This window comes from Epinephelus moara, chromosome 21, assembly GCF_006386435.1.
Source record: "Epinephelus moara isolate mb chromosome 21, YSFRI_EMoa_1.0, whole genome shotgun sequence".
NCBI classification, from domain to species: Eukaryota; Metazoa; Chordata; class Actinopteri; order Perciformes; family Serranidae; genus Epinephelus; species Epinephelus moara.
Window position 1 is genome coordinate 25,448,234 of NC_065526.1, and position 25,798 is coordinate 25,474,031.

At 39.8% G+C, this 25,798-nt stretch overlaps 1 protein-coding gene across 5 annotated transcripts in view; it reads left to right on the forward strand.

Annotated features, from left to right (window-relative positions):
• LOC126408888 (band 4.1-like protein 3) overlaps positions 1-25,798 on the forward strand; it is a 69,504-nt gene that overhangs the window by 10,435 nt on the left and 33,271 nt on the right. For 4 of the 5 annotated variants that reach the window (XM_050074664.1, XM_050074659.1, XM_050074660.1 and 1 more), the window contains 3 exons: positions 4,626-4,744; positions 14,236-14,411; positions 19,526-19,669. In XM_050074664.1, coding sequence (XP_049930621.1) covers positions 14,247-14,411; positions 19,526-19,669 — 309 coding nt within the window. In that variant the 5' untranslated portion in view covers positions 4,626-4,744; positions 14,236-14,246. Of the gene's footprint in view, positions 1-4,625; positions 4,745-14,235; positions 14,412-19,525; positions 19,670-25,798 lie in introns of those variants that run through there. The other variant, XM_050074662.1, reaches the window with a different exon arrangement.

Genomic DNA, 25,798 nt, shown 5'->3' on the forward strand with positions numbered 1-25,798 from the left:
AGCAATATATAAGTCAAACGTGGTGTTGCCTTACAAATGAAGGAATGATCCCAGTCATGTCCACACAGTGACACATACAGCTTATTAATTAAACACTGGTATTGGTAATCGTTATAGGCCAATACCCAAAGCGGTTTCAGTATAGGGACTGAAAAAGTCAGATTATTGCGTCCCTATTTAAAAGGTTGGAAAAACTGATACAGCATAGTATCGCAATATTTTTGTGTGGCAATATCGTATCGCCACACAGTGCCAGGTATCGATATTTTTAATTATATAAATTATTAATGTTACAAATACAAATTTTCAGTCAACTAGATACATTTTGCTGCAAACGAAATGGCTAATGTTAGATGAGCAGACTGAAAACTTAATCTTATTAGATGAAACAGATGCTGACAAAGTTTTCTTTTGGGCACATCATTTACAGTTAAAAAAAAGGTAATAAATGGCAATATATCGTGATATATTTTATCGCAATACTCAGCATATTTCAACATATTTAAAATCACAATAATATCGTATTGTGGCTTAAATATCTATAATATTGTATCTTGGATTCTGTGGTAATTCCCACCCAGACCTATTTATTGTATACCTCTTGTTAATTGTTTTATTACTTTGTCTATTTGTCTGTACTATTGCTGTCTTTGTGCTGCTGTGACATCAAATTTCCCCTCTGAGGATCAATAAAAATTCATTTTACTGTTCTCTGCTTTTAGTGTCACATGATATTGAGTTGGTTAGATAGGCCTGTTTGTGTATACTACCGTGTGTTTTGTCTTTTCTCCTGACTTGATATCTGCAAAAGTCAGAAAAATACATTAAACTAAAAAAAAGGATTTATAAATTGAAGCTCCATTAGTTCCAGCGCCGGTATGCGAGCATTGATATTTCCTTTGGAGACAAGCTGATCCTTCATTTCCAATTTAAGATCGGTTACTGCATTACAGGCGCACAGTCACCACCCACTGGCCAGACGGGCCCTGATGAGAAATGTGTCCGACGATCAGTCTTGTCATGACAATGCTGTGCCAGACTCCACCTGCTCTAAATGTAAATAACTATTGTTTGGCTGTGCGGAGAGCAGACATCCCAGTTAGTTGTTACATTAAGCATAATGTACAGTGTGTATTCTCCGAGAGACATATTGTGGTGATGGTGCGAGCGAGGTTTGTCATTACAGTAATGTGTGTGTGCTTTAAAAACAAGGAATGAAGGGGGAAGTGAAAGAGACTAGCTTTGGAGAAGTGGTAGAATCAGTATTAAATGGTCAGAACAACTTTTACCATGATGATGGTTGAACCTGCAAGGCTGCCTCTTCTCATGTTGTCACCTAAGTAAAAACACATTCTTAGACCTTTTATGGTTACTGGAGCGATCCCGTTAGACTCAGCAAAGACACTGCCATGAGTTATTACAGTGTCACTGTGAAAAAACTATTCTCCTGACAGTCCTCCTCGGCTATTATTTCTCCTCCCAGCACCGAGGGTTACAGGAATATTGTGTTACATCTATTGTTAAGCCACTGCAGCTCTAAGCCTCACTCTCCTTACTGATGGTTGCTTGTAAAGTTTAGGAATTTAAACTTGGAGTAGCTCAGTCACCTTGGATTGTAACCTGAATTAAATGCCCTCAATGTAAAACATTCATTGTTGTCATTGAGCTTGTTTTATGAGCTGTGTTACAATTAGCAAGAGGCTGAATGAGGAGCCAGCTGTCTGGCTGCTGTACACAACACTTGCACTGTGTGTGTTGTTACATTTACCCTCTACTATCTACTAAACACGCCCGCTATGTGTCCGTCACTATTTAGGGATTTCACGTACGACTGCGGCAGAAACTTCTCTGCCGTAACGTGCGTGACTATGTGTATTTATATTTGCATAGTGTGCTGTAAGTGTTGGCATGCGGTATATTACTTGAGCATGAAAGCAATTAGATGAAATAAAAGTCAAATGGGTGACCGAGTTGGGTCAAGTTCCCACTGGGAGGCGGGAGGCAAAACCCTCAAATCCCCAAAGGGAACAGCCCAGACACTAATTAAAAACTTGCTTTTATGTCTGTATTTGTGCACGTACGACCACATGTATGTACCTCGAGGAAGGCAGCAGATGTGTGTGTTCATGTGCTCACTGATATTGGCTTGTTTTAATATGGCTTGGATTATGTTTTTCAGTTTGAAGAATATTATAAAGAGCTCCAGACTGAGTGCAGAGAGTCAGTAAGTCTTTGAAAGGCATTTTTAAGTTGTGGCTGGTCCAAGGGGAGTTAAATTTAACAGCTTTATATACTGTTGAGGAGCTTAATCTATAACAATGCATTATTTTATAAGCTCATCAAAGCTTTTGTGTTAAGTTTTTAAACTGCAAAGTAATTATAGTGGTTAGAGAAATGCAGGGATATAAAAAAAAAATACAGTATTTCCCACTAAAATGTATTAGTGTAAAAAAAGTTGCAAAACAAAATCTGAAAATAGAAAAAAAAAATAGAATAGTATTCTGCTGATTTATACAGTATTACACAGTATATATTTTGTCAGTGATTTTTTTAATGAATTTTGTTGTAGACAGTGGTGGTCTGAAAATGATATATAATCCATAAGTATATTTTTATTAGTTTATAGTACCTGAAAATAAGAATCGTTGTGTTTTTGTTACCTTATATCCACATGTGGAGCGGGTCCTCTTCTACGGAGTCCGCCATGTTGTTCTACAGTAGCCCAGAACAGACAAACCAAACACTGGCTCTGAATAACCCTATCTAGACCCTATGCTTGATTTGTCTGTGACTCATTTGCGATTTGGCATCGGCCACCTTAAGTTTCCACCACACTTTCAGTATGGTACCTTGGGTACCAAAAGTAACCCTTCAGATATGGTACCTAGACCCTAACGTTTCCACCGCAAATGTTACTTTTAAATGTAGGCAGGCAGGGTTGTGGTCATTAACTGCTCCGTCGAGAACTAGCTGTGATTCATCATCACCGGTAACATAAAAGGAAGTCTGCACCTTGTTTATCGTCCACAAAACGCTGTTGCACGCCAACATTTTCAGAACAAAATAAAACAGGCTGCAGTGGGTGTCTCTCTCCGTGGGATATTTAAAAATAGCGGGTTTGTCCTTCGCAGGCAAGCTCAGGGGTTTAGTGTTGCTGTAGCCCACAGTGGCGATGCTCCGTGACACTTTTTTCTCCAAGTGAGGATTGGGGCACAAGTAGTTCACAGTCGAAATTAATATATATTAATATATATTTTTTAAACACTTGAAGATCCACTCATTACTTAAAGTGTATGTCATCCAAGAGAGATAATAAAAACTAAAGTAATGGTCAAAGTTGTCATATTGAAATTTAAGGTGTGCTGATGGATTCACATTGTCAGCTCATAAATTGAGTAACGTAACAAGTTAATGTTCCACTTTAAACGCTGCAGGCAGTCGGCCAAATGAATTAAGTTATTTTTTTCTCAGTATACAGCAGCTGTGGGCAGCAAAACATCCTTTATTTTATAGTTATTTTTTACTAATGTGTGTAAAACTCTCCATGGTATGAACAGTGGTTACATAAGCCCCACCTCCCCACCACTTGACAGTCCGCTATTAACCACTCAACAGACTGCAGTGTTCACAGCTCCACTTTTTAGTACCCGATCTGTGTGCTAGGTACCCCAACAGAGGGGGGACCGAAAATGGGGACGTTTAAGAACGGTTCTATTGGTACCATGAACAACTTTTCACAGTGGAAACAGAATAAAAGCGTATCTAACTGCTTGATTGAAACAGGGCCTTAGTTCTCCTACACCCGTGGCACGAGAGAAGTTTCAGTACTGCAACCTCACTGCTAGATGTCACTAAATCCCACATACTGGACCTTTAAATTGGTTTTCTTTGTTTTTTACACTTTTTGTCATATTGTTTGAAAATGTATTCGCATGCATTCTGGATCCGGCTTAGATGAATTTGTGGCACCTAGGGCTGCAGATAATATTGATTTGTAGTTATTTTAGTTCGTTGTATGGTTTATATTCCCAAAAAGATGGAAACAGGTTATCAAATAGCATGTTTTGTTCCATCAGCAGTCCAAAATCCAAAAAATATTCAGTTTACTGTTGCATAAGAGAAAGAAAAGCAGCAGATCCTTATATTGGAGAAGCTGGATAAGTTGTTATTTTTCCTTGAAACATGCAAACAAAACTTAACAATTAATCAATTAATAAATCATTCACCAGTTATGTTTCGTGTATAAACTAATCGATCAGTGACTCATTGTTTCAGCTCTAGTGGTGTATTGTGAGCTTATGTGGGCTGGGCATAGCTGTGTGAATGAGAATAATTCATCCATATATGAAGTGGAATTATTCGAGTAAAGTGCAACTGTACTTGAGTACAGTATAAATGTACCTTTAAACATCCTACCACATTTGACTCGCGCTGGCTTTCCCATGTAAAACAACAAACCTCGTGCCATTAATTGCCATGCTGTGTGTGTGTGTGTGTGTGTGTGTGTGTGTGTGTGTGTGTGTGTGTGTGTGTGTGTGTGTAAGTGTGTATGTGCTGGGGGGTGTGCTGCTGAAATAATGCCCCGGCTGTCCTGATATCCCACAATTCTACTCTCAGCTGCATAGTGGAGTGTGATAGGCTGGTGGAGAGGGGGAACTGCAGCAGAGTAGCACCGCTGTCAGGAAACACAAGCCCACTACGAATGCAACTCGCATAACCAGCTGAACGAGGGACGGTCTACCTGGTAATAAAACCTTTTCTTTTGCTGCTTTTCTCCTCTAATCTTACACTCAGGCTGTCCTACAAGAGATGCACGCCTCCCGCTTTGTTCACTCCTCTGTATTATTTCCCTTTTTTGCTATTTTCGCTGTGTCTGACCACAACACCCGCGGCCGCTGACAGATGATTAACATTAAAATACACTTCTGCTGTATTCAGTCAGGCGGAAAAGTGGAGTGGACGTGGCTAACCGTGTCAGAAACACCGGGTATAAGCTTTTAACCCCGCTGTTTTGCATTGTAGTCTCGGTGCGGAGCATTGTAGCGACATGTTGGGTGTTTTGCTGAATGGGCTGCCTGCTGCGGCCGTTACTGGGGGCTGAAAGTCGGTTATATCAAAGCAACAAGCCGCCTGAGGTACAGTAGGCTAACGTGCTCCAGTGTCGAGGCACAAAGTGGGGAAAATGGGTGGAAATAGAAACACAGGGATGCTTTTCTAACCTTAAACCCCCGTGTTTTACATCAGGATGCTTTTCTAACCTTAAACCCCCGTGTTTTACATCAGTGAAGGGCAGCGCTGAGTCACTGGCATACACGATAACATTTGGGCACAGTTAATGGATTAAAACTGGTCAATTGTCGGCGGCTAGGACGACATAGTTGGGTGTTTTTGATCTGCAGTGCGGTAGGCGTGGTTAGGGGCAGGATGACACGGGCTGGATCCTCTTTTAGCATCCTCACATCCTTGTAAGCACGGAGTGCAATGGCCGGAGTCTGACTAGACAATTTCATTAAGATGCACAGTAAGCTGTTGTTGCAGTAGCTTTGAAAGGCTTGGGCCTTGTTTGCACTCTTTCATACTTCATTCATTGGGAGTGTAGCCTGAATATACTTTAACCTGATGACACTGTTGCAATATTGATATATTTGTCCTTCTGTCTCACATCTATTAAAAGAAACTGCTGACCTCCTTTAATATTTTGTATGAACTTCAACATCTATCTGCAAATCCCAAATTCTGCAGGAATCGTGTGGCTTTACACCACTTTAAACCACCATGTCAGTTCAAATCAGCTTTATTCCTACATCCCATTTGTCTCAGACTGCTTCAACATTTCTCCAACACCCTCCCTCCTTGTCCATTTCTAGATTAATTGTTTATTTTTGCAGGGACAGCACACACTCCAATGTAATTGCACCAGAGTTAGCCAGCAGCTGATTTGCATCAGTGGTCCCTGGGTAAGCAAAAACTACAAATGATATGATTAGCTCACAGTGAGCGTACTTCTGATCAGCACAGAGACACAATGGGGTCGTGTAAAGGTAAACAGCAACAGCCTCTTCTCATTGTGTTCGTCTGTTAAAGGTCAACAAGGGTGACTGCTCCTCGGAGGAAACAAGCATCTTATTGACGATACAGCCACAGGCCTTTTGACTGTTTTCTGACATGTTGTCGGCTAAATTATTAATTAATGTATTGTGAGAATAATCAGTAGATGCTGATAGCTGCTGATAATGGAAATGGCCAATGACGCAATTGGTTCATGTAAAAGCAATCAGCAGCGGCCTGTTTTCAGTTAGTTTAGTCTGTAAAAGATCGACAAGGATGATTCGATTTTGTACAGATATTTTATCTACAAGTAATTTGAGTCATTATGCCATCCATTTAAGCTGGGACTGCTTTTTGCATGGCACAGTAGGCCCCAAAGTATACAATATGGAGGTGAAAGGATAAGAAAATGAATCTATTAGTAGATCAACAGAAATTTAATCAACTATTTTTAGACTCTGTTAATTGTTTTAAGCAAAAAAGTTAAATTGATTAGTTCTTGCTTCTAAAATATCTGCTTTTCTTTGTCTTCTGTGATATTAAACTTAATATCTTTGACTCTGGACTGCTGGTTTGGCAAAACAAGCATGTTAATTATGTCAACTTGGGCTCTGGGAAATTTGGATAGTCATTAATTGCCGCCCTGTTTCACAAGTATTTATCCCTCCAGCGAGGCAGGCTGGAGTATTTCCCAATGAGCATACACTGTCCAAAAATAACTATAAAGCTGAATGTGGTGCAGACATGTCCCAGCTGATGTCAACAACCCATTTTAACAGACATTAAAGGTAATCAAGTCACATCTGATTATCTATAGCTGCAAATCTTGTAAAATGCTTAATCCTTATTGGCCGTCTCAGCCACAGTGTAAGAAGTTATTAGCTCCTCATCAAGCTACTGAGATTTGATTCTAATCTTTTACATTAACAGGGGATTTTCTCTTTGTCAAAGGAGCTGTGCAGCTAGACTGAGTGCTGCTAACTCCAACATGCATGTATTTCAGGCGTTTACCCTGTCAGACTCATTGGTGATGTTTGTGCCACAGCGAAACAGACGCACTGATCGTGTCCAAGGATTAAGTGCACGGTCAAGTTTAGATAACAATAAGTTAGCTGGTCTGTCCGTTGTATCCTGGAGTGCCTTACTGCTAGTGACAGTAATGCTAAGAATGTAAACGCAGCAAGCCGACAGGATTTATGGCCTCCTCAGCAAAAATGCTCCCAGCTTGGAGTCACCTTCATCCGACCAGGCTGCCTCTCCCTATTTCTGCTGTTGAGCTGTGGAGTGTCTTGTCCCGTTGAGTCTTTAAGGGCTCAACTAAAAGATTTTTTGAACATTAATAAGGACTGGATAAGAAGCCTCTGAAATGGCTGCTGAATTAAAATATCAGATGTGCAAAGAGGGAGAATTTTTATGGATGTCTCAAAAAAGAATCTCCATCATTTTAACAGTAGATGACATGGATGACTCATAGACTCAGTCGCCAATTTATTAGGTACACCTGGCTAAAGCTAATGCAGTCTAATACAAGAGCAGTCATGCAATAAAACCAACCTTCAAGAAAATTATAAGGTTCGCTTTATGTGGAAACTGTTTTAGAGAGGTGTCGTTTCAACTTAATGACAGTTTTATGAATTGTATTGTGTTTTACTGACAGGTCAGGTGTTTCTATTACTTTGTCCACACCATTCATGTCAGTGAGGGCAGGCTAAATAACAGGAACACCTCTCTGTATAATGCTAAACAGATCAGCAGCAACACAAACCACAGTCTTAAAGATTGCCTTAAACATGAATCAGCACCTTTCTAAAATAAATTATAATCTTAATGAAGGTCGGATTTATTCCACTGCATTAGTTTTAGCCTTGTAAACCTGATAAACAGGTGATTGAGTAGGCTATATGTGCAAAATATGTCTTTATCCCCCCCCCACTGCTTCAATGATGGGAAAACAAAAACCAATGTCACAATTTAGAACAAATCTTAAGATGTTTTGCTGAGTCGCTGATGTTACCTTAATTTTTGTTGCCTGGTAGGATTTTTTATTGATTGGTTGACTGTGTTTGTTGGCGCTGTAAATGAAATATTAGTTGCCAGAACTCTACACTTAGTCTGTGCTGCACCAGAGCCGGGGAATGTTCTGGCTCAACCCACCGAGGCAGAGAACAGATCTCAGTTGTTTATATTTCCTGATTGTTAAGGGCAGGAATGAACTGTGCGAAGCTGTTAAATGTTACTGTGAGAAGCATTTTGTTGCATGAGCCAAAATGAACTTGTGGTCAAAAATTCTTTCATTATCTTGTAGCTTGTTAGCTGCGCCAATTACTTGTTAATGTTTCTCACTGAAAAGGAGTCTCACTAGAGTGTCAGACTTACAATTAGTTCTTCATGTTGCTTGTGACACCAGGGTCAGGTGCATTAAACTCTGTAGATTCATGACTAAAACTGTGTGTACATATTCTCTTAGTCAGATTTATAAAGTTGTGCGTACGCCTGATTCTGCCTAACGTTCACACCCACTGTTTGCCATAACTGGATGTAGAAATGCCAGTAAACATCCATTTGCGAATCGATACTTGTGCCCCTCCACCACTCATTAGACTTGTCAATGAGAAATATGGTAAAGAAAGATCCGTTTCACCTACTGTGACACATCTGTAAGGTTCTCCAACAGTACCAGAGCAGCTGTATTTAAGCACAGTTGTGGCGGTTTGTAGTGTCCGCACCGATAATATATCACATTCCTGCAAACCATCATTGCTGTAAAATTTCGATCACAGTGATTATTAAACTTAAGAAGGATGATCAGTGATTCATTAAGACGGTTGATGTTGAAACTTGACTCTATAGAGTGCTTCACAGGATAACATTAAATGACTATTCACAGTGAAATGAAAGTACAGATATCTCTGCTAAAACCGTGTGTACGCCTGGTCTGAAGAACGTTTGAGGTGTGCACATTCTCACCACATATTCTTCCTTTGTGAATACCTGTGTATTTGTGGGAAAAAGCATGCTGTTTATTCAGACACAGTGTTTATGCCTCTTGCCCCAGTTTAGGTGCTCTGAATCAGGTAAAGACGTTTTGGCTGGTGCCCTGCTGTTGGCACCTCTTCTGCTGCCCAGTCCAAGTCAATTTTAGCTCTACCTAGTCGTTCTTGTTTTACTCTTTAAATTAATTGAAAGGCTGCAATTAGAGATTATTTTCAGTATTGATTAATCTAGTGGTTATTGTCCTGATTAATCAAGTAGTCTTTCACCTGTTTTTGTCATAAAACAGTGAAAACGTCCATCACAGTTTCCTTAAGTCCACGGTGATGTCTTGTTTTGATTGACCATCAGTTGAAGAGAGATTAAATTTACTACATTGTAAGGCAAGAAAGAAGTAAATCCTAACTTGGAGTTTCTGGAACCATTAAAATTAATCAGTTTTTTAATTGAAAAATACGATTTTTTGATTATCTAAACTGTTGCTGATTAATCGATTCATAAACTAATCATTGCAGCTCTATCGAATGTATCATATTATACAAAAAGTGTCCTCTCAAAACTAATACCAGCTTCTGTTATTGTGACAGTACAACTTCTCAGTAGTAGTTGGCATTAACAGTGGCACTCAGAGCATGCCGAGCTGAATCTAGTGTTGCATCTATTATAGTCACTGCAGTCAGAAATATTTACGGAGGGCCTCAGATCTAATGTAAATACTAAACAACAACGAATATTGGAACCGGACATGGTTTGTCTCCGATAGAACGTCCCATTCATGATCAGACCTATCAATAATTGTGTTTGTTGTTTTGAAGTCAGGACGGTTAAAAGCACTTTGGGGATCTGTTACCCCACAGCAGAGGTGCCTCAGTTGAGTGGCCAGACCAGCTACATGGTATCCCATTACAGTAGCTGGGTTTGTAAGTGTGTGTGACAGCTGTCAGCCCTACAGCCATGTAGAAGGGTCACATCATATACTGCATGCCCACTCGGGATGGGCCTTGACGTGTCAAAAAACGCCAGCCATTCCCCTCCATGTAGCCTCCATAAGCCCCCGGGGGGTTATGGGTGTGGGGGCAGGGGTGACAGGGATGGGCCCAGCTGTGGCGTACTCCGGCTAATGGCACTCAGCACAGATGGCAGTCCCTCATCCTCCCATGAGTGTGTGTGTGTGTGTTCAGGCCACTTTCCAACAGCATGCATTACAATCACAAATGGAGCTTTTAAAATGGGAGTTTGCATGCACGGGGCATTTAGTGTCAGTGATCAATTATGTAATGTAGCTACATACTGATAAACCTCTGCTGAGCTTTTAGCTCGGACATGAATATCCACTGCAGTGGGTTGTCTCATCAGTCTGTCTGAATGTGATTCTGATTAAATTGGTTTGTTTTGCAGTGGACTGCAGGTTTGATTAACTGTGGGTTACTTTGATTTATATCGGAAAAAAGAAATGGGCGCGGAGCATTAATGATGTCATTGTTCTTCTGAAGAATATTTGTTTCTGGAGGAAGACAAGTAGATGGATGGTTTTCCCTGCTTGTCCCTCCTTAAAAGTCACATCGATAAGTGTCTCTCTCCATCAGGTGATGGTGGAGGGAAAGGCAGTGTTTAATGTGGTGTAGTGGGAGATCAATTTGACGACATGTTTGTAGTGTTGTTTTGAATTTTCTGTAGGCCAGCTTTGAGTTCCTCGGCATTCTCTTGTCTTTATTTGCTGTCACTGTTCATGCCATGTGCCCATTTCCTCTTTTTATCAATTCCTTGGATTTACTGTTGCAAGAAAGAAATGCATGACTTTGTGTTAGGGATGGGCCACATTAGCTGGTTCCATTTTGGAGCTGGTTCCTGGTCGACAAAATACCCCTATTAGCTAACGAATCTCTTCTTAAACCTTTGTTCTCTTCTCACTCTTTTTATTAGCAAAGAGCAGTGGGAAATGTACAGATATCAGTGTTTTGTTTTTAGGTTAAAGGAACAGGTTGTGAACATCAATTAGGCTCCCACTAAAACTGTTGTCTGCATTCTCAGCCAACAGAAGATGATTAGACATCTTTGAGTTGTCATTATTTTAGCCTTTAGTTACATGCGAATATTGAGAGGTAAATCCTAGAAAGGATTTGAAATTATTCGGATTTGATAAGTCTTCCTGTGTGTCTGTGAGGATTGTCCTGGTAAAACTTATCAACAAGGTTCCTATGCTGAATGGAAAAGTATGGAATTTGATTTTAGTCAGTCGGGGGGCAATAATATAATATTATATATTAAATATTTTAAGGGAAAATAATACAAGCATTTGGGCAGAGATGCTGACAGTGAAACATCGTCCAACTTTCTGCATAGAGGTGTGGACTGAACAGCCACAGTTTTCAGAGGGCTGACTCTTGAGCTTGGGTGTCAAATATGGTCTGAAAATTCTAACAAGTCTGGAAATTTGCATCTGGAGGAGCATGGAATTTTGTAGGAACACAGAAACAAACACTAGCTCTCTCTGACAGCACATGTAAACGCTTTCATGACCTGAGAGGTTGAATCTCTGTTACGTAAGATTATTCTGCAGTGGAGCCGCAAAGCCTGTTTATTAATTTGAAAGTGTGACGGATGATTGTATTTGAAAGACTTTGTCTTCAGCTGAATCTTATAGTCAATATGATAAGGCTATATTGGTGCAACCATCAGCTGCTCCTGTATACCAGCAGTAATCCAGGGCACTAAATGAGTTGTGAATACAGCTTTCTGAATGCATAATGTATGTGCCAGTCCATGGTGAGGGCCACACACAAGGCTACTGTGTGAGCTGTTGTGTGGCCCTGTGAAGAGTGCCTGTCACCAGTGACTGAACGTATTCTTCCTCCATTTCTATGGTGCTAAGATGTTCCTTTCCTCCCCTCCTAACATAGTTCCTGTTTCATACGGGGGTTAAGGGAAGCAAAGGTTAGCTGTGCAGCCATCATCTGTCAGCTGATCACTGAGCCGCTCCTCAACTCTGCCACACATGACACAACAAAGTAGCAGAGAGGTTTTGAAAGGACTCTGATTGAGTTTGCCTTATCGGTCTTTTAGCGGTCGTCATTCTCACTTGGAAAACATAATCTTTTTAAAGCCATTGGATCTTGTGACTTCATCACTTCATTCACATTTCCACTACTTGAACCCATAATCAGGATTTGGTAATATTTATGGCCTTTTTTTATAGCACCTGTAGTTCTTGACGTCAAGCATTAGAAAGACTTTCATCAGCATGTTGCGTTCAGTGACCCTTGATCCTCCTGACTTCTATGAAAGCATTGGCAGAAATACAGAAATAACATATCGTTTCCAAGTCCAACATTATTCTGATCCATTTAAACACTAACAACTCTCTGCTATGAGGTGGTTTTTGTTACTTGGCAAAGCTTAATTTGGCTTTATATTGTAATCCGATTTTAAGTGATTCCATAGGGATTCAAGCCACTGCTCATTAGCGAAGTTGAATTACCCTTTGGCCTTCAAAAACAAAATTCCCGACTTAAGAACTGTATCATTCTTACACCAAATTACATTGAATCAAGATGTTATTCTTGTTTGTGGAGTCTCACGCTAACACTCAAGACTCATGACACTTTAATCTGAGACAGCACAGTCCTTTCAGTTCAGCTCAAAGTGTTTTGAAGCAATGCATCTGTCACAGAGTGTAAGGTGAACAAAACAACACGGAGGCATGATGAGGGCACGGACTCCAGCTGTTAATAAATCCAGCTATGTGCCTGCCAGTGCTGTTCACAGCAGGACACGTGAAGTAAGGCATGTGGGCCAAATTTAGTCCTCGAAAAAGTTCTCAAGAATATTTGAAGTTTTCTGACTGAGGTGGGTTTCGTATTACAAATTGTAAAATATCTGACCCCCCAGAAGTGAATTCTTCTCTGTGGTGTTTTCAAAAATAATCAGTATGAAGTTGTTTTCTTTTTGTGTTCCTTTTGTTTTTTTAGAGCCATAGCCCTCCATTGTAGTTGTCGCAGTTTTAATTCAGCATGTCAACAGCTTTGGGGATCACCTCAGCCCACAGTGTTGCTCTGTTGATCCAGAGGCTGCTGTGTTGTCCCCGGCTGCAAGTCAGAGATCCTCCCCTGAATCCTCCCAGCCCGGAGTAAACACAGCCCTATAAATAGAGCTCAGGGAGAAGCAAGCCAACATCAGAATGACAGGCATCCATACAACAAACCCCAGACTCCCTGCAGCCCAGAGTGCTGTCCCGCACACACGCCCTCCAAACCCCACATCCCAATGTCAAAACCCTGTGGCTGCGGTTAGCAAGCACAGGGGCCCCCAGTGTGATCTGTCCTATCTGTCATCTCTGTTTGGCAAAACTGGCCATTAGATGTTTCCTCTCGTTACCCAGTTTTAGGCCCTTGGGACAGCATCTGTCGCTGGTCTGCTGCTATTCACAGAGGGAGAAGGTCATGCTATGAAAGTCGTGTCGTGGTGCAGTTCAAATACTTTGGATGGTTGTGTGTAAATACTCTCCAGAGAAACTGCGGAGGGGCGCGAAAGAAATTGTGCAACACTGAGGCAAATACCATTCTTATTATTTTTATGTAGAACTTCTCTTTTGTTACTTTAATTGAATTATTTAATCTGTTAGTCCAACAGAAAAATAATGTATTTTAATAATGGTTTAGGTAATTTTTAAAAATAAAAATGCTGAATATTCTCTGGTTGCAGATTGTCTAGTGTGAGCATTTGCTGCTTTTGTTTTATATCATCGTTAACTGAATATCCTTTGGCGTTTGGACAAAATAAGACATAATCTTGCAATCAGGGAAAATTGTTCATGTTTTACTCAGGCCAAACGATTAATAGAGAAAATTGATAATGAGAATGTTCCTGAGTTGCAGCCCTTGGTGAGAGTGTTTTGAGCCAATTTATGTGAAAAGACATGCAATATATTTTAGAAATTGTCGATGTCAGGGCACCAGCAGTTTAACTGCTTTCCATTATCAGCTGCTGACACTCCTGAGGCTGTTGAGAATGGGACTTGAGTGCACCTAAGCCACTCACATTAATTTCAGTTTTTATTCCGCTATCAGACAATACCCACATCTCTGCATTTGCATTAGAGAGAAGCTTATCGTTATACAGCGACAGTAGATCAATTCATAACAAGTCAGCTGACTCATCCAGTTTTTCCCCTTTACCCTCCTCTTTTCCCCACTCCAGCATGATTTACCATGACAACTGAATCAGGCGCAGACTCGGAGGCCAAGCAGCCGCAGGAGAACAAGGAGACGGAGAAGGGGAAAGCTAAAGCAGCAGCCGAACCCGCCTCGCCTCAGAACCAGCCGGAGCAGCTTCCCGCCGCCGCTGGACACAGCACCCCGGCCAGGAGAGAACAGGTCAGCCTCTCCATAACCACAGTTAACCCTTCATTTCTGTGTGAGCTGGCTCTACAAAGGAGGATCCACTCAGTTGTCACTGACAGCTTGAATGTAGTGAGACTCATTCACATTTTAACATTCTTTTCCATATTTCACCATTCTTTAAAAAAATAACACTTCATTAATTTAATTGAGGTTGTTTTTATAGTGTAAACACATACATACCCCCTTAGACTAGCCTTCAATTTGAGAAAAACATTCACGCCATTCATCCCACTCCTGAATGAATTGTGTCTTTGTGTGAAAAATGGAAATGAACAAAATAAATGACGACATGACCCCAGTGTTCTCAATGGCATTTATGGCCCCACGTCAGATGCATCTGTTGACAAGTAAACTTGTCTCTCAGTCAGCACTCTGTGCTTTAACTTTGGAAATGTGGTGAAACACAGATTGAAAAATTCCACAACAAAGTGTGGGGGTTTTTATTCCCAGAATTACATCAGCTGATGTGCTGATGAAAACACAACTTCACACAGCTGTGGGAAGAATGAGTAAATACAGCTCCCGACGTAAAACCTCATGGCTTTTAGTGGTTCATGGTTTGAGAGCTCGGGTTCAGGGCAGTGAAATGAAGACAGATTCCTAGGGCTGCAACTGTGACAGAAAGTGTTTTGATAATCGATTAATCATTGAAATAATTAATCAAGAAAAAAGCAAAATATTTGCTTGTTCCAGCTTCTCAAAAAATATGAAGATTTACTTTTTATGTTAGTTTTATGTCATTACAAACGGAATATCTTTGGGTTTTCGAGTGATCAGACAAAAAAAGTAATTTGAAGACGTCACTCTGGGCTTCTTGAACTTGTGATGAGCAGTTTTTCCTATTTTCCAACATTTTTTAGAGTAAACAATTGTAACAATAACTAAAAGATGAATAGATAGTGATAATAACCAGGGGGAGATTTAGGTGTTGGCAAGGTAGCAGAAGTGGAGTACAGTTTACTGTAGTGCATTCACACATACTGGCCACATTGTTATAATGTAGAGCTGGTTGAAAATCAGTGTCCCTTTAAGGCGTTTCCTATTACTGTAAGTGGACAAATACCAGTATCCCTTCAAATGTATTTTTTAGACTAAACACTTAAGTAACATAAGTAACAGATTAATAGATAATGTTAATAATCATCAGTTGCAGTCTTACAGATGACTAAATGTCAGTAAAGTTCGGTTGTTGTGGGAAAGCCTGATATGGTTGACTCCATTTTAAATAACCATAATATCCAAATCTATTTAGTTGGCTCACCTTGTGTGAAGCAATGCAATAAATTGCTTGTTTTTCTTGGAATATAGTTGATCTTAAAATTCCCACTGCTTTGGCACATAAACGACTGCCATTTGCTATTTGATGAGTCTTTGCTGTTATTTTTAATAAAGCAAAAACCATGATCCACCTGCAGGCTTGTGGACTGGATAGGTCTTGTAATATTCTTGTGTAGAAGTAGTGAAAAACCTCCAGCTCAGTGTCTTTTAAAAGCATTGGTCTCTATGATGAAGAAGAGTGTAGCCTGCAGATTGTGCATTTCATGTCTGAGACATCCCACCTAGCCACTGATGTTATCTGAACACTAAGTGCTTGGCCCGAACAACCTCCTGAGCTCACTATCTAATCACTTTACAGATTGAATTTCAGTGCTGCAGGAGGAATGTCTGAGACTTGAAGTAGATTCCTGCTTATTCCCTTACTCACTAGTTGAAAGACAGTGTAACTACCTGTACAAACAGATTTGGTCTTCAGCATGTGGCAGAGGACCAAATCGTTGGCGGTATGAATTACATGCAGTAGCTTGAAGCCACACCACCACTGGTCTGTCCGTGGAGCAGAAAATAACAAACAAAACAGGTTGTAGGATGCTTGACTGATGTTCGGTATGTGAAGGTTCTCAGACCTCACTGGAGTGGAGTTGTCCTCTCTTATTTTTACATGTATCTGAGATTTTAGGCAGGAAGCTGGTGGCCTTATCTGAAAATTTTCACAAGTTAAACACTGGATTAAGTTTAAACTTTTAGATTCCTGTCATTTACAAGCAGCCAATATTTAAGAGTCAAAAGGTCAGAAGTCACCACAGTTAGATGTGGAGGGGCAGACATAAATTTGTTTTTTAAAAAATGTTTTGCCTTTTACAATCTGCCACATGTTTGAACATTTAAATGCAATTTGTGCATGCTCAGGCTCACAGTCCCACTGACCCAGCACTGTGGCTTTTATCATGATGTGGAAAAATTGAAGTATGGAAATGTTCGATGTGTTTGATGAGGAGGAGAAATAGAGCATAAGTTGACATGTGAGTCATAATGGGCTGTAATGAGAGAGCAGCAGATGCAGGGCGAGCTGATGGAAAGATTCATAATGTTCTGGGCAATGTCGCAAAAAATTCTAACAACATTTTAATGAAAAAAAAAACATTTGTAAGCAGAGCTGCTCATGCATGACTTGGGCTGGCCGACATGATGGTACATACCCCAGGGATTATTTAAATGTGCGAACATGAGAGATTTTGCCTGACTGTGTGTACTGGGGGAACTGTCTGATTGAATAAACATTACTATGTAGTTGTTTCATTTACCATCACCTTTCAGTTTAGTCTCCAGAGAATGTGCGACATCAAGATGTATGTTGGAATATGAAATTACTCATACACCAAGTTGATATTGGTTGCTCTTATGCATGACTATGGAGTTGTAACAAGAGAGGTGACATTTCACCTTTAATCACGTTTGTTATGTTTGGTTCACAAAAACAAAAGCATGACTCAGGCTGTGGTCGGACTGCAGACAATTCAGATGTTTTTCCTAAACCACAAGACAGACTGTCCACACTGTTATTTGCAAGTTATCAGATTGGATGTGTGCGTCTGGACATGCTATCAACCTATCTGCATGAGTTGCTGTGGCAACAACGTAGGCGTGAGTAACTCCGAAGCAATGCTGTTGACGTGGTTTTCAAACGGGGAAGCATGAGAAGTGGAGGTTTATCATTTTGCCCTATGATCAATTTATTTTGCCATCTGTCCATGGACTGTTGCCCTCTGCTAGTAGCAGCATGTATCTGCTCAGCACTTCGGGCACTCTCAATTTGACGCCACTGTCTTGTGTCGTGTTCAAAGACATTTTGAAATATGATTTGAGCAGCCAGACCTCCTGGAATAAGACACATCAGTAGAAATCCAATTGGAATCAACTTTCAAACCATCTCTAAATGTGGTTTGAATCTGATTTGCAAAAACTGAATGGCTTCTGTTTTTTATTTTTTTGTTTTTTTGCTATCCAGACCTCCTAAAATCAATCTGGTTATTGCATAAAAGCGATTTGGGCTCTTGGGCTGACAGTCTGAACAAGACCTACAGCCATACTGTGCTTGGGCAGGCAAATTTGTGAATCCTAAAATAGCTAGGGAACGACTCGCCCTGTGCTCCCCATGATTGGCTTTTACTCGTTGCTTTTGTTGGTTGGATTGGTTAGGTTTAGGCAAGAGGAGTGGGATTGGTTAGAGTTAAGGTAAGAATGTAAGGGTCGGCCAATGAGAGACGGAGTAAGGCAGGCCATTCCCTCGCTATCCTAGGATTGGCAAAATCGCCTTGGGAACAGTGGTGCTTTGAGCTTAATGCTAAAATTCTCAAAATGACAATGTGAATGTTTAGCACATATTGTGTTCACTATATTTGCCATTAGTATAGCGTGTTAGCATGCTAACATTTGCTACTCAGCACTAAACACAAAGTAGCACTGAGGCTGATGGGAGTGACATTAGTTTTGCAGGTTTTTGATCATGTAGAAGACAAAAAAAAAAATAGAAATGTTGACCCAATGATGGGGCTAGGTGACAAGTCAGATTATCAAAGTTATAACAACTCATCTGCATGAATATTTGTAGAAAATGTCACGGCAATCCCTGCAGTATTTGTTGAGATATTTCAGTCAGTATCAAAGAGGTAGACCAGCTAACATCCCCCTCCTTAGAGCTGTGTTCTAAAAGTATGATTTACTTCCTTACATCACTTAAGGGGTTTCCTGTTAAGTGGATCCATACAGGTATCCCTTCAAATGTATCTACAGCCCTCATCGTGTCACACACAGGATGATGGATGATGCTCTGCCATTATCGGAGCTGTGTGAATTGGCAGGAACAAGGCTGAGAGTAATCACAGCACTCTGACACAACACTGTCAGTGTCTCAGTGTGAGACACATGCTCACCCTGAGATATTTCACTGGTCCAGCAGGGTGCACGTATGAATGAAGTGGCCTCGGTTTCACAGTTTTACTACTGTGATTCTTTTTTTTTATCTGTCACAAATCACCTGTAAATGACTGAAATACACCCAGCGTTATATTTGATGATTTCAGTTAAGCCAAACCTTAATGATTCTGTCACTTTAAAGACATGCTCTCTAAAGGTGACTTTAATTTTCTTGTGTGGTTAAGCATTACAGCTGAATGGGTCCACAGGGAGAGCTGGACTAGTGAGCTACATTAGACAGGTACAGTGTGATGGATATAGCCTGAAGAACAAGATAAGAAATTTTCAATCTAAAAATGAAAAAGGCCATTAAATCCACTTGGTGTGTGTGTGTGTGTAAGAAAGAAAAATGTCTCGGAGCCAAAGGCATCTTTTCCAGCTAAAGTCAGTCAGGAAGGGCTTTATTTTCAGCGAAGTGGAAAATTGGATTTTCTCTGTTTAAGACAAAACGGCAGTACACCTCTAGCTCTTCTCAGTGGGACCTGATTACGTTCACTCAGGGTCCCATCCAGGCTCTCTATTTAGGTTCTGGACGTGTGACAGAATCAGTGGGTTTTTCAAAGACAACTACATTAAGTAACTGATGTTTAGGGCAGCCACAGGCAGTTAGGTAAGAAAATGGTCAGCAGTTTTTCATTTCTGGTCTGTGAACACTTTCAACCTGAACTCAGTGTGGTATTCATACAGTGAATAAACACAGAGACGTCTCACTGCTTTACTGTGTTCAACAAAGAAAAGTCCACTGCAAGAAACTTATGGAAAACTGAAATTAAACATTTAAAATCATCATTCAAAGAAATGCTGTTAAATGAAGTGTGTTTTCTCCCTCTCAGGAGCCACAGGAGGAGGACCAGGTATCCCACAGGTCATCCACCAGTCGTCTGTCCAGGTCTCCTTTGAGAGGAGTGAAGAAGGTGAAGATCATGCAGTGTAAAGTCACCCTGCTGGACGGCTCCGACTTCACACTCAATGTGGAGGTGAGAAGAAGCAGTTAACTTTTTGTTAGAGGGTAATAAATGCTTACAGGTAAATATAAGAAAAGCAGCAGTAGTTAAAACTGATATAAAAGTGCTTTTCACTTTTATATAGCAGTTTGAAATTAAGCTGCTGCTGTTGTATCCCTGGCCTTTTGAGTTGCCTTGCAGCAGTTCAGCAGCACTAAAGATATTTGCATCAGTCTGTAGTGACTGTAATTACACCAAGACTGAAATGTCCAGTGGTGTTTTAACCAAATTATTGTAATAAATAAGTATTCTGATATATATTTACTGATTCTAATTGCTTAATGGCACAATGTAACACCTTCATTTATACATATTTTAAAGTGCTTTATTTACTGGCAAATGTGACTCAGGAGACGTAGCAGGTCCATTTAACAAGGACCAAAAATGAACAGTATATTTTATTTGTATACTGCTTCTTTAGACCCAAAGTGCCTGAAAATTTAAACACAAGAAACAAGAAAGTGTTGTTGAAAGCATGTTAAAAAGGGTGTAAGGAGACTGGGTGCATCTCTAAGCTCTTTAGGCAGAGCGCTCCAGAGTCTGGGGCACTGCTGCAGAACACTCTGTCACTCATAGTTTTCAGGTTGGAGTGGGATTGATGGAGAATGGGTATGGCTACTAGAGTGCAGTGGAGGGGAAAGTGTTTAGGTCTGCATGAGGTCAGTTATAATGTAGGACGGGCGACTAGCTGAAGCAAAATTAACACTCTAAATTTCAGGTTAAAACTGTTTTTTAGTGGTTTTCTCTTATGAACTCCAGACAACTTTTGGAGAATCAGGCACAGGCATTGTCCGAAGTTGCCCTTTCTTCATACATGTTGTGCACAACAGGAAATTGCCTGTGTCAGATGTGTTCTCACCTACTGGAAATACTCCATTTGGTTTAGGTGAGCGATGGCAGGAGGCAAGACATGACACAAAAAGTATGATGCAGAAATCAGAACATTTGTTTACGTAGCCAGTTTGTAATTTGGTCATGAACAACCAAGTCTCTTGCCGTTCCTTGAATGTGTTTGACAGTTTCGGCATCTGTCCTTAAGAACAGAGCCTCCTGAATCTCATCATCTCTCTCTTCATTTTGTTGGTGTCTTTGTCTTTGGGTCAATCAGACATTGCATGGACCCTGTACTAGGGAGCCTTATTCTGAAGTCTGAAGGCATATTTATTTATTCATTATGCTGTGTGTATGCAAAGCAAAACCGACAGGGTTCATGGAAAAGTTATTTTCATTTGGATAAACAAACAACACGTGGCATCATTTAAGCCTGGACTTCAAACCATTAAAATTGGGGTTGACAGACAATAGAAACTTTGACTATTGCATTAATATGTCAAAACAAAAGTGTGTCCCACAAAGACTTTGTCATCAGGAGCTGAAAAGCTAACGCTGTTCGCCTCCTGCTGCACCCTTGATTTTTCTGTGTATCAGCCTTATGATACTCGGCCTGTTGTATTAAAATAGAATAAAACTGTGCTATTTTGACAGCCCTTCTTAGAAGTAGGGATTTAATGGATTTCACTGCACATTTGCATTGTGTTGTGTTGTCGTTTTCCCTCCAAAGCTTCTCTATGTAGCCTTAGAGGAAAAAAAATAATTCATATAACGTTCTTAAATGTTTAGTTCTTACTTCAAAGCTCATCCTCTATCCAGAAATAAACCCTGTGAGGAAAGGAGAGCCAACAATCAGTGGAAAAACATGTGTCTTTGTGTTGTAAATGTGAAGCTCGCAACGCTGCAAACCCCAGCAGCGTGGCTTTTATCATAATGTGGAAAAATTAAATATGGAAATGGGATGTATTGTGAAGAGAAGAAATGGGGCATGAGTTGGTTGTTAATCGTAATGCTTTAGAATGAGGTGTTGGGTGGATTCATTATTTTCTGCACTGGCCATAGTTAGCAAAAATGAAATGTTTTAAATTTAATTCACCATGATAGTTATATCATTAGAGAGTGGAAGCTATTTTAACAATCCATCTCATAAGGTTTTGGTTCATTTCACTGCATGTTTCTATTAGGGGTGTATATCACTATCCAGCCAACGTGTGTGTGTGTGTGTCTGTGTGTGTGTGTGTGTGTGTGTGTGTGTGTGTGTGTGGGGCCCATGTGGGTAGTAAATGGGCTAAAAAATGGGCCCTATATGGGATTGTCCATGGGTTCCATAATGGCCCAGTTGCCCACATAGTTGGGTTTAATCAAGTGGGCCCCATTTATGCCAGGGCTAATGTGGGGCCTGTGAACAATACGTATAGGGCCAATTTTTCTGTCCATTTACGACCCATATGGGCCCTACATACACATGTTGGCTGGGTAGTTTGATCACAATACAATAATTACATCGATTCTTTGGACAAAGATTTAATATTCTCCAATATTACAAAGTCTGCTATGATACGATTTGCTTCTGTTAAATTCAGGACTTTACGATAGACACGAGACGATATCGGTTACAGGAGAAACTGCCACCCCTTTCTGTTTTTGCTGTTGGCCGTAAAAGATACAAACAACACGTAAATGTAAATAATTGTAACTGGTTATTTACATTCTGTGGAATTTGCATTTTCTCCCGTGTCAATGTGGGCTTCCTCGCACAGTCCAAAGACATGCAGGTTAGGTTTGGTTAAATGGTGACTCTGAATTGCCTGTAGGTGTGAATGTGAGCGTGAATGGTTGCCCATTTCTATATGATAGTCTGACGACCTGTCCATGGTGTACCCTGTCTTTCGCCCAATATGAGCTGAGATAGACTCCAACCCCACGACCCCCAACAGGGTAAGCAGTTACGGAAAATGAATGAATGAATGTAAGGACTTCAGGGCTTTCTCACAGAAAGAAGAAATCTAGAAGAAATCTCTTCATTTTAAACCAAACCATGACTTTTTTTCCTAAAACTTCAGGGTTATCTGGCTGAAAGCCCTGGAGGCAAACTTCTCCCAACAGCCATAAAACATGGATTAACAACAACATAATTTGATAAATATAAAATATGTCCAAATAATAACTGTCGGGGTTCATAGACAGAACAGTTTCTTTTTTTCACTTGTCACCAGTAATTACCTTAAGCACTTTTACATTGCATAAATTAGCATAGCAGCTAGCAGACTTTTCATAGCTTAACAGATTACATGTATTATTTCTAGTTTTTCGTACTAACCCGTGGTTAAAGTCACTGAATATCCCGACAGAACAGCATGATTGAATTTCAGCCTGCATGCACCATTTTTCAACCTAACATTGTTGAAACAGAGCAGCTAATGTTGTTGTAGTGAGATGTTACTGGAGTGAGATACCCAGCCAGGAAGGCACGTCATGTTTTCTGAGTAATTTATCTCATAACGGCATTGTTTACATAGGCATGTGTTCTTTCTGTTGACACGTACTTTCTCCAAAATCCCAAATATTTCCACACTGCACTATTTATTCCCGAGTGAATAACATTATCCCCATCATCTTTTTCTTGGCCCCTGGCCATTATCTGCCTGGTGCTTTTTGATGCTGACACAGAATTTCAAAAATAAATGCAAATCCTAAAGATGGTGATATAGATTCATGTTTTCAGTTTACATCAAGGATATTGGATTGTTGATCATTGAAACGATACATCAATCAAGCTAGATTGATTATTACACCTGTAGTTTGTATTGTGTCAAATTGCTTTGTAAAGCTTGTTATTCCCCAGAGCAGCACTGAATCTCCATGAGTGGCACAATTACTCTCATTATCTATAGTTGTCTCAAGTCTCCAGTGTTCAGAAATTACCACGCTCATTCAAGTAGAGCCCGTCAAGGAAAAAGTATTTTTGTTGTAAATGTGTCTGCGCTCCTCGACATAATGGCTTCTTTCTGCCTTCAAACAGTCATTCTTTCTTTGAGAGCATTATGAATTCAGGAACAAATTTGAATAGTGAACTTATTTGACATTTCACTCTTACATATTTCCCCCTTAACAACAGAAAGTTGAGCCTTTTTCTCAAAGTTCTAAGACTTTCAACATTATACATTCCCGAAACGTGTGCAGGCTGAACGGAGAGTACCAGACCCTCCTCTTTAAATCTCCTTTGAGCAGATTCCTCCTCACCAGGGGTTTGGATAGAGGGATTAGCTGGCTGCTTTTGTGATGGCGGTGAGGTGAGGGGTTCAGACCATGAAATGGGAGCATTTGTTGGAGGGAATCAGTGTCATTGACTCTGTGTGTTGGCATGATTACTTGATGTCCCACTGAGGCAGAGGAAAGGTCCTTAAGGACAGGGATCTGGAAATGAGGGTCAGTCTGGACTTCTTGCCTTTAAGCTGGACACACATAATTTAGATGCATTTGCTCTGGGAGAAGTGAAATAGTTTGACATTTAAAATAAATTAAAAAAATTATAATATGCTTGGAGACATTATCCTTTATCAGAATGTAAAATGTAAAAAAACAAAAAAAGAAAAATTCAAATTACTTGATTAAAACCTGCGTTCACTCCAAAATTAACTGACAGGTATTTTAAAAAGACACTTTATGTATTTAGTACTGTGTTTCCATACAGTTGGGGGACTTTTGAGAGACTTGTAAATAAATGCAGCAAAGGATTTTAGCCACTAAGCTCCAGAAACTCTGGATCTTGCATTTCCCATTTTGCACTTTGACAAAAAAAAATGGTGGATTGGCCCTTTCTTATTTATTTAACAACAAAATCTGAGTTAACAGTGTTCTCTCAGGCTTGTGTTATCAACTATGATAGATTAAAAAACTCAAAAATGCTTGTTTTTCATTGATGAGTCAGTTATCTAAGTGAAAATACTTTAAATTATTCTGAACAGAAAGTCAATAATTGGCCCTTTGTGTGTGTCTAATTATTTCAGTTTCAAGGAGCACATACTCCTCAGAAAAGAAGATGATGATGTATCCTGCAGACATCGAGCGCAAACTCCATTAAATTACACACTTCCTAATTATCATTAATCTACTGGGACTCCCTTGAAAGCGACATGATACTTCTCGAGGGGTTTATCCTTATATAGTACATTTCATTAATTTGCCTAATCTCTGGTGATGTACAGCTCTTACAAATACACACTGAAGCAATGTAAACATCACTGTTAACAGTGTGTATGTGTGTCTAATAACAAGTGTGGAGTGTTGAATCACCACGTCCCATCTGTTTACTGTCCTGTAATCTCTCCCAGTCTCCCAGTCCCAGTACGAGCCAGCCTTGGATTAGAGTGCATTAGAGGGGATGTGAGCAGAGGGAGCAAGTAGAGAAATAAAGGTTGAACTGTAGAGAAACCTGAGATGTCTGAAATTGGGCAATTTCTGACATGTTGTATATTAAATGGTTAATGGAAAAATACTAAATGAGAGTGGTCATGTGCACATCCACAAAACTTTAGTGGGAAAGGTGCTCAATACAAAAAAAAAATCTATATAACTATAATTTAAAAATAACCTGCACACTGGAATCACACAACTCTTTGGCTTTATTTATATGTTTCGAATAACTACTTATTTTAATTTTATTTTATTTCGCTATCCTGACACACATAACACTTATTCTTCTTACTTTTTGGGGTTTTTGATTTTTACTCTTCATTCAGGCTCGGCAACTATATTTTTATCTTGACTATTAAACCTTGTTATGGCCCAACTTTCCATTGATTTAAATTTTTCTTGAATAGCATACACAATGGATGTCAGAGGTAAGACATCTTATGGAATTGACAGTCAGTGAGGAGCCATTTTATTTCTCAAAATTGCTAAGAAGTCTCTTAATGCTGATCAAAATGCATATTTTTTTTAACCATAATTCTTATTAAGTTCAATTTAGAGGGGCTACAGAGTTGAAATGTTATGGTTGAGACACAACCGATAGCAATATTATTTAATGAATTTATCAAAAAAATAAAAAGCATATAAGTCCTTGGGCAGCATTCCTACCTATTTGGAAAACAGGAAGTGAGACAGGAGACTTAAAGATATTGCGAACCCGTTTTACATTATGATTTAATTATGTTTTGGTAGAAATCTGACAGACTTGATAAAAATCTGGGACACATCTTTAAAGGGTCAACATTTTAACAAAAAATATATTGTAAAATGATTATAGCAGTACATTTTTAGATCAAT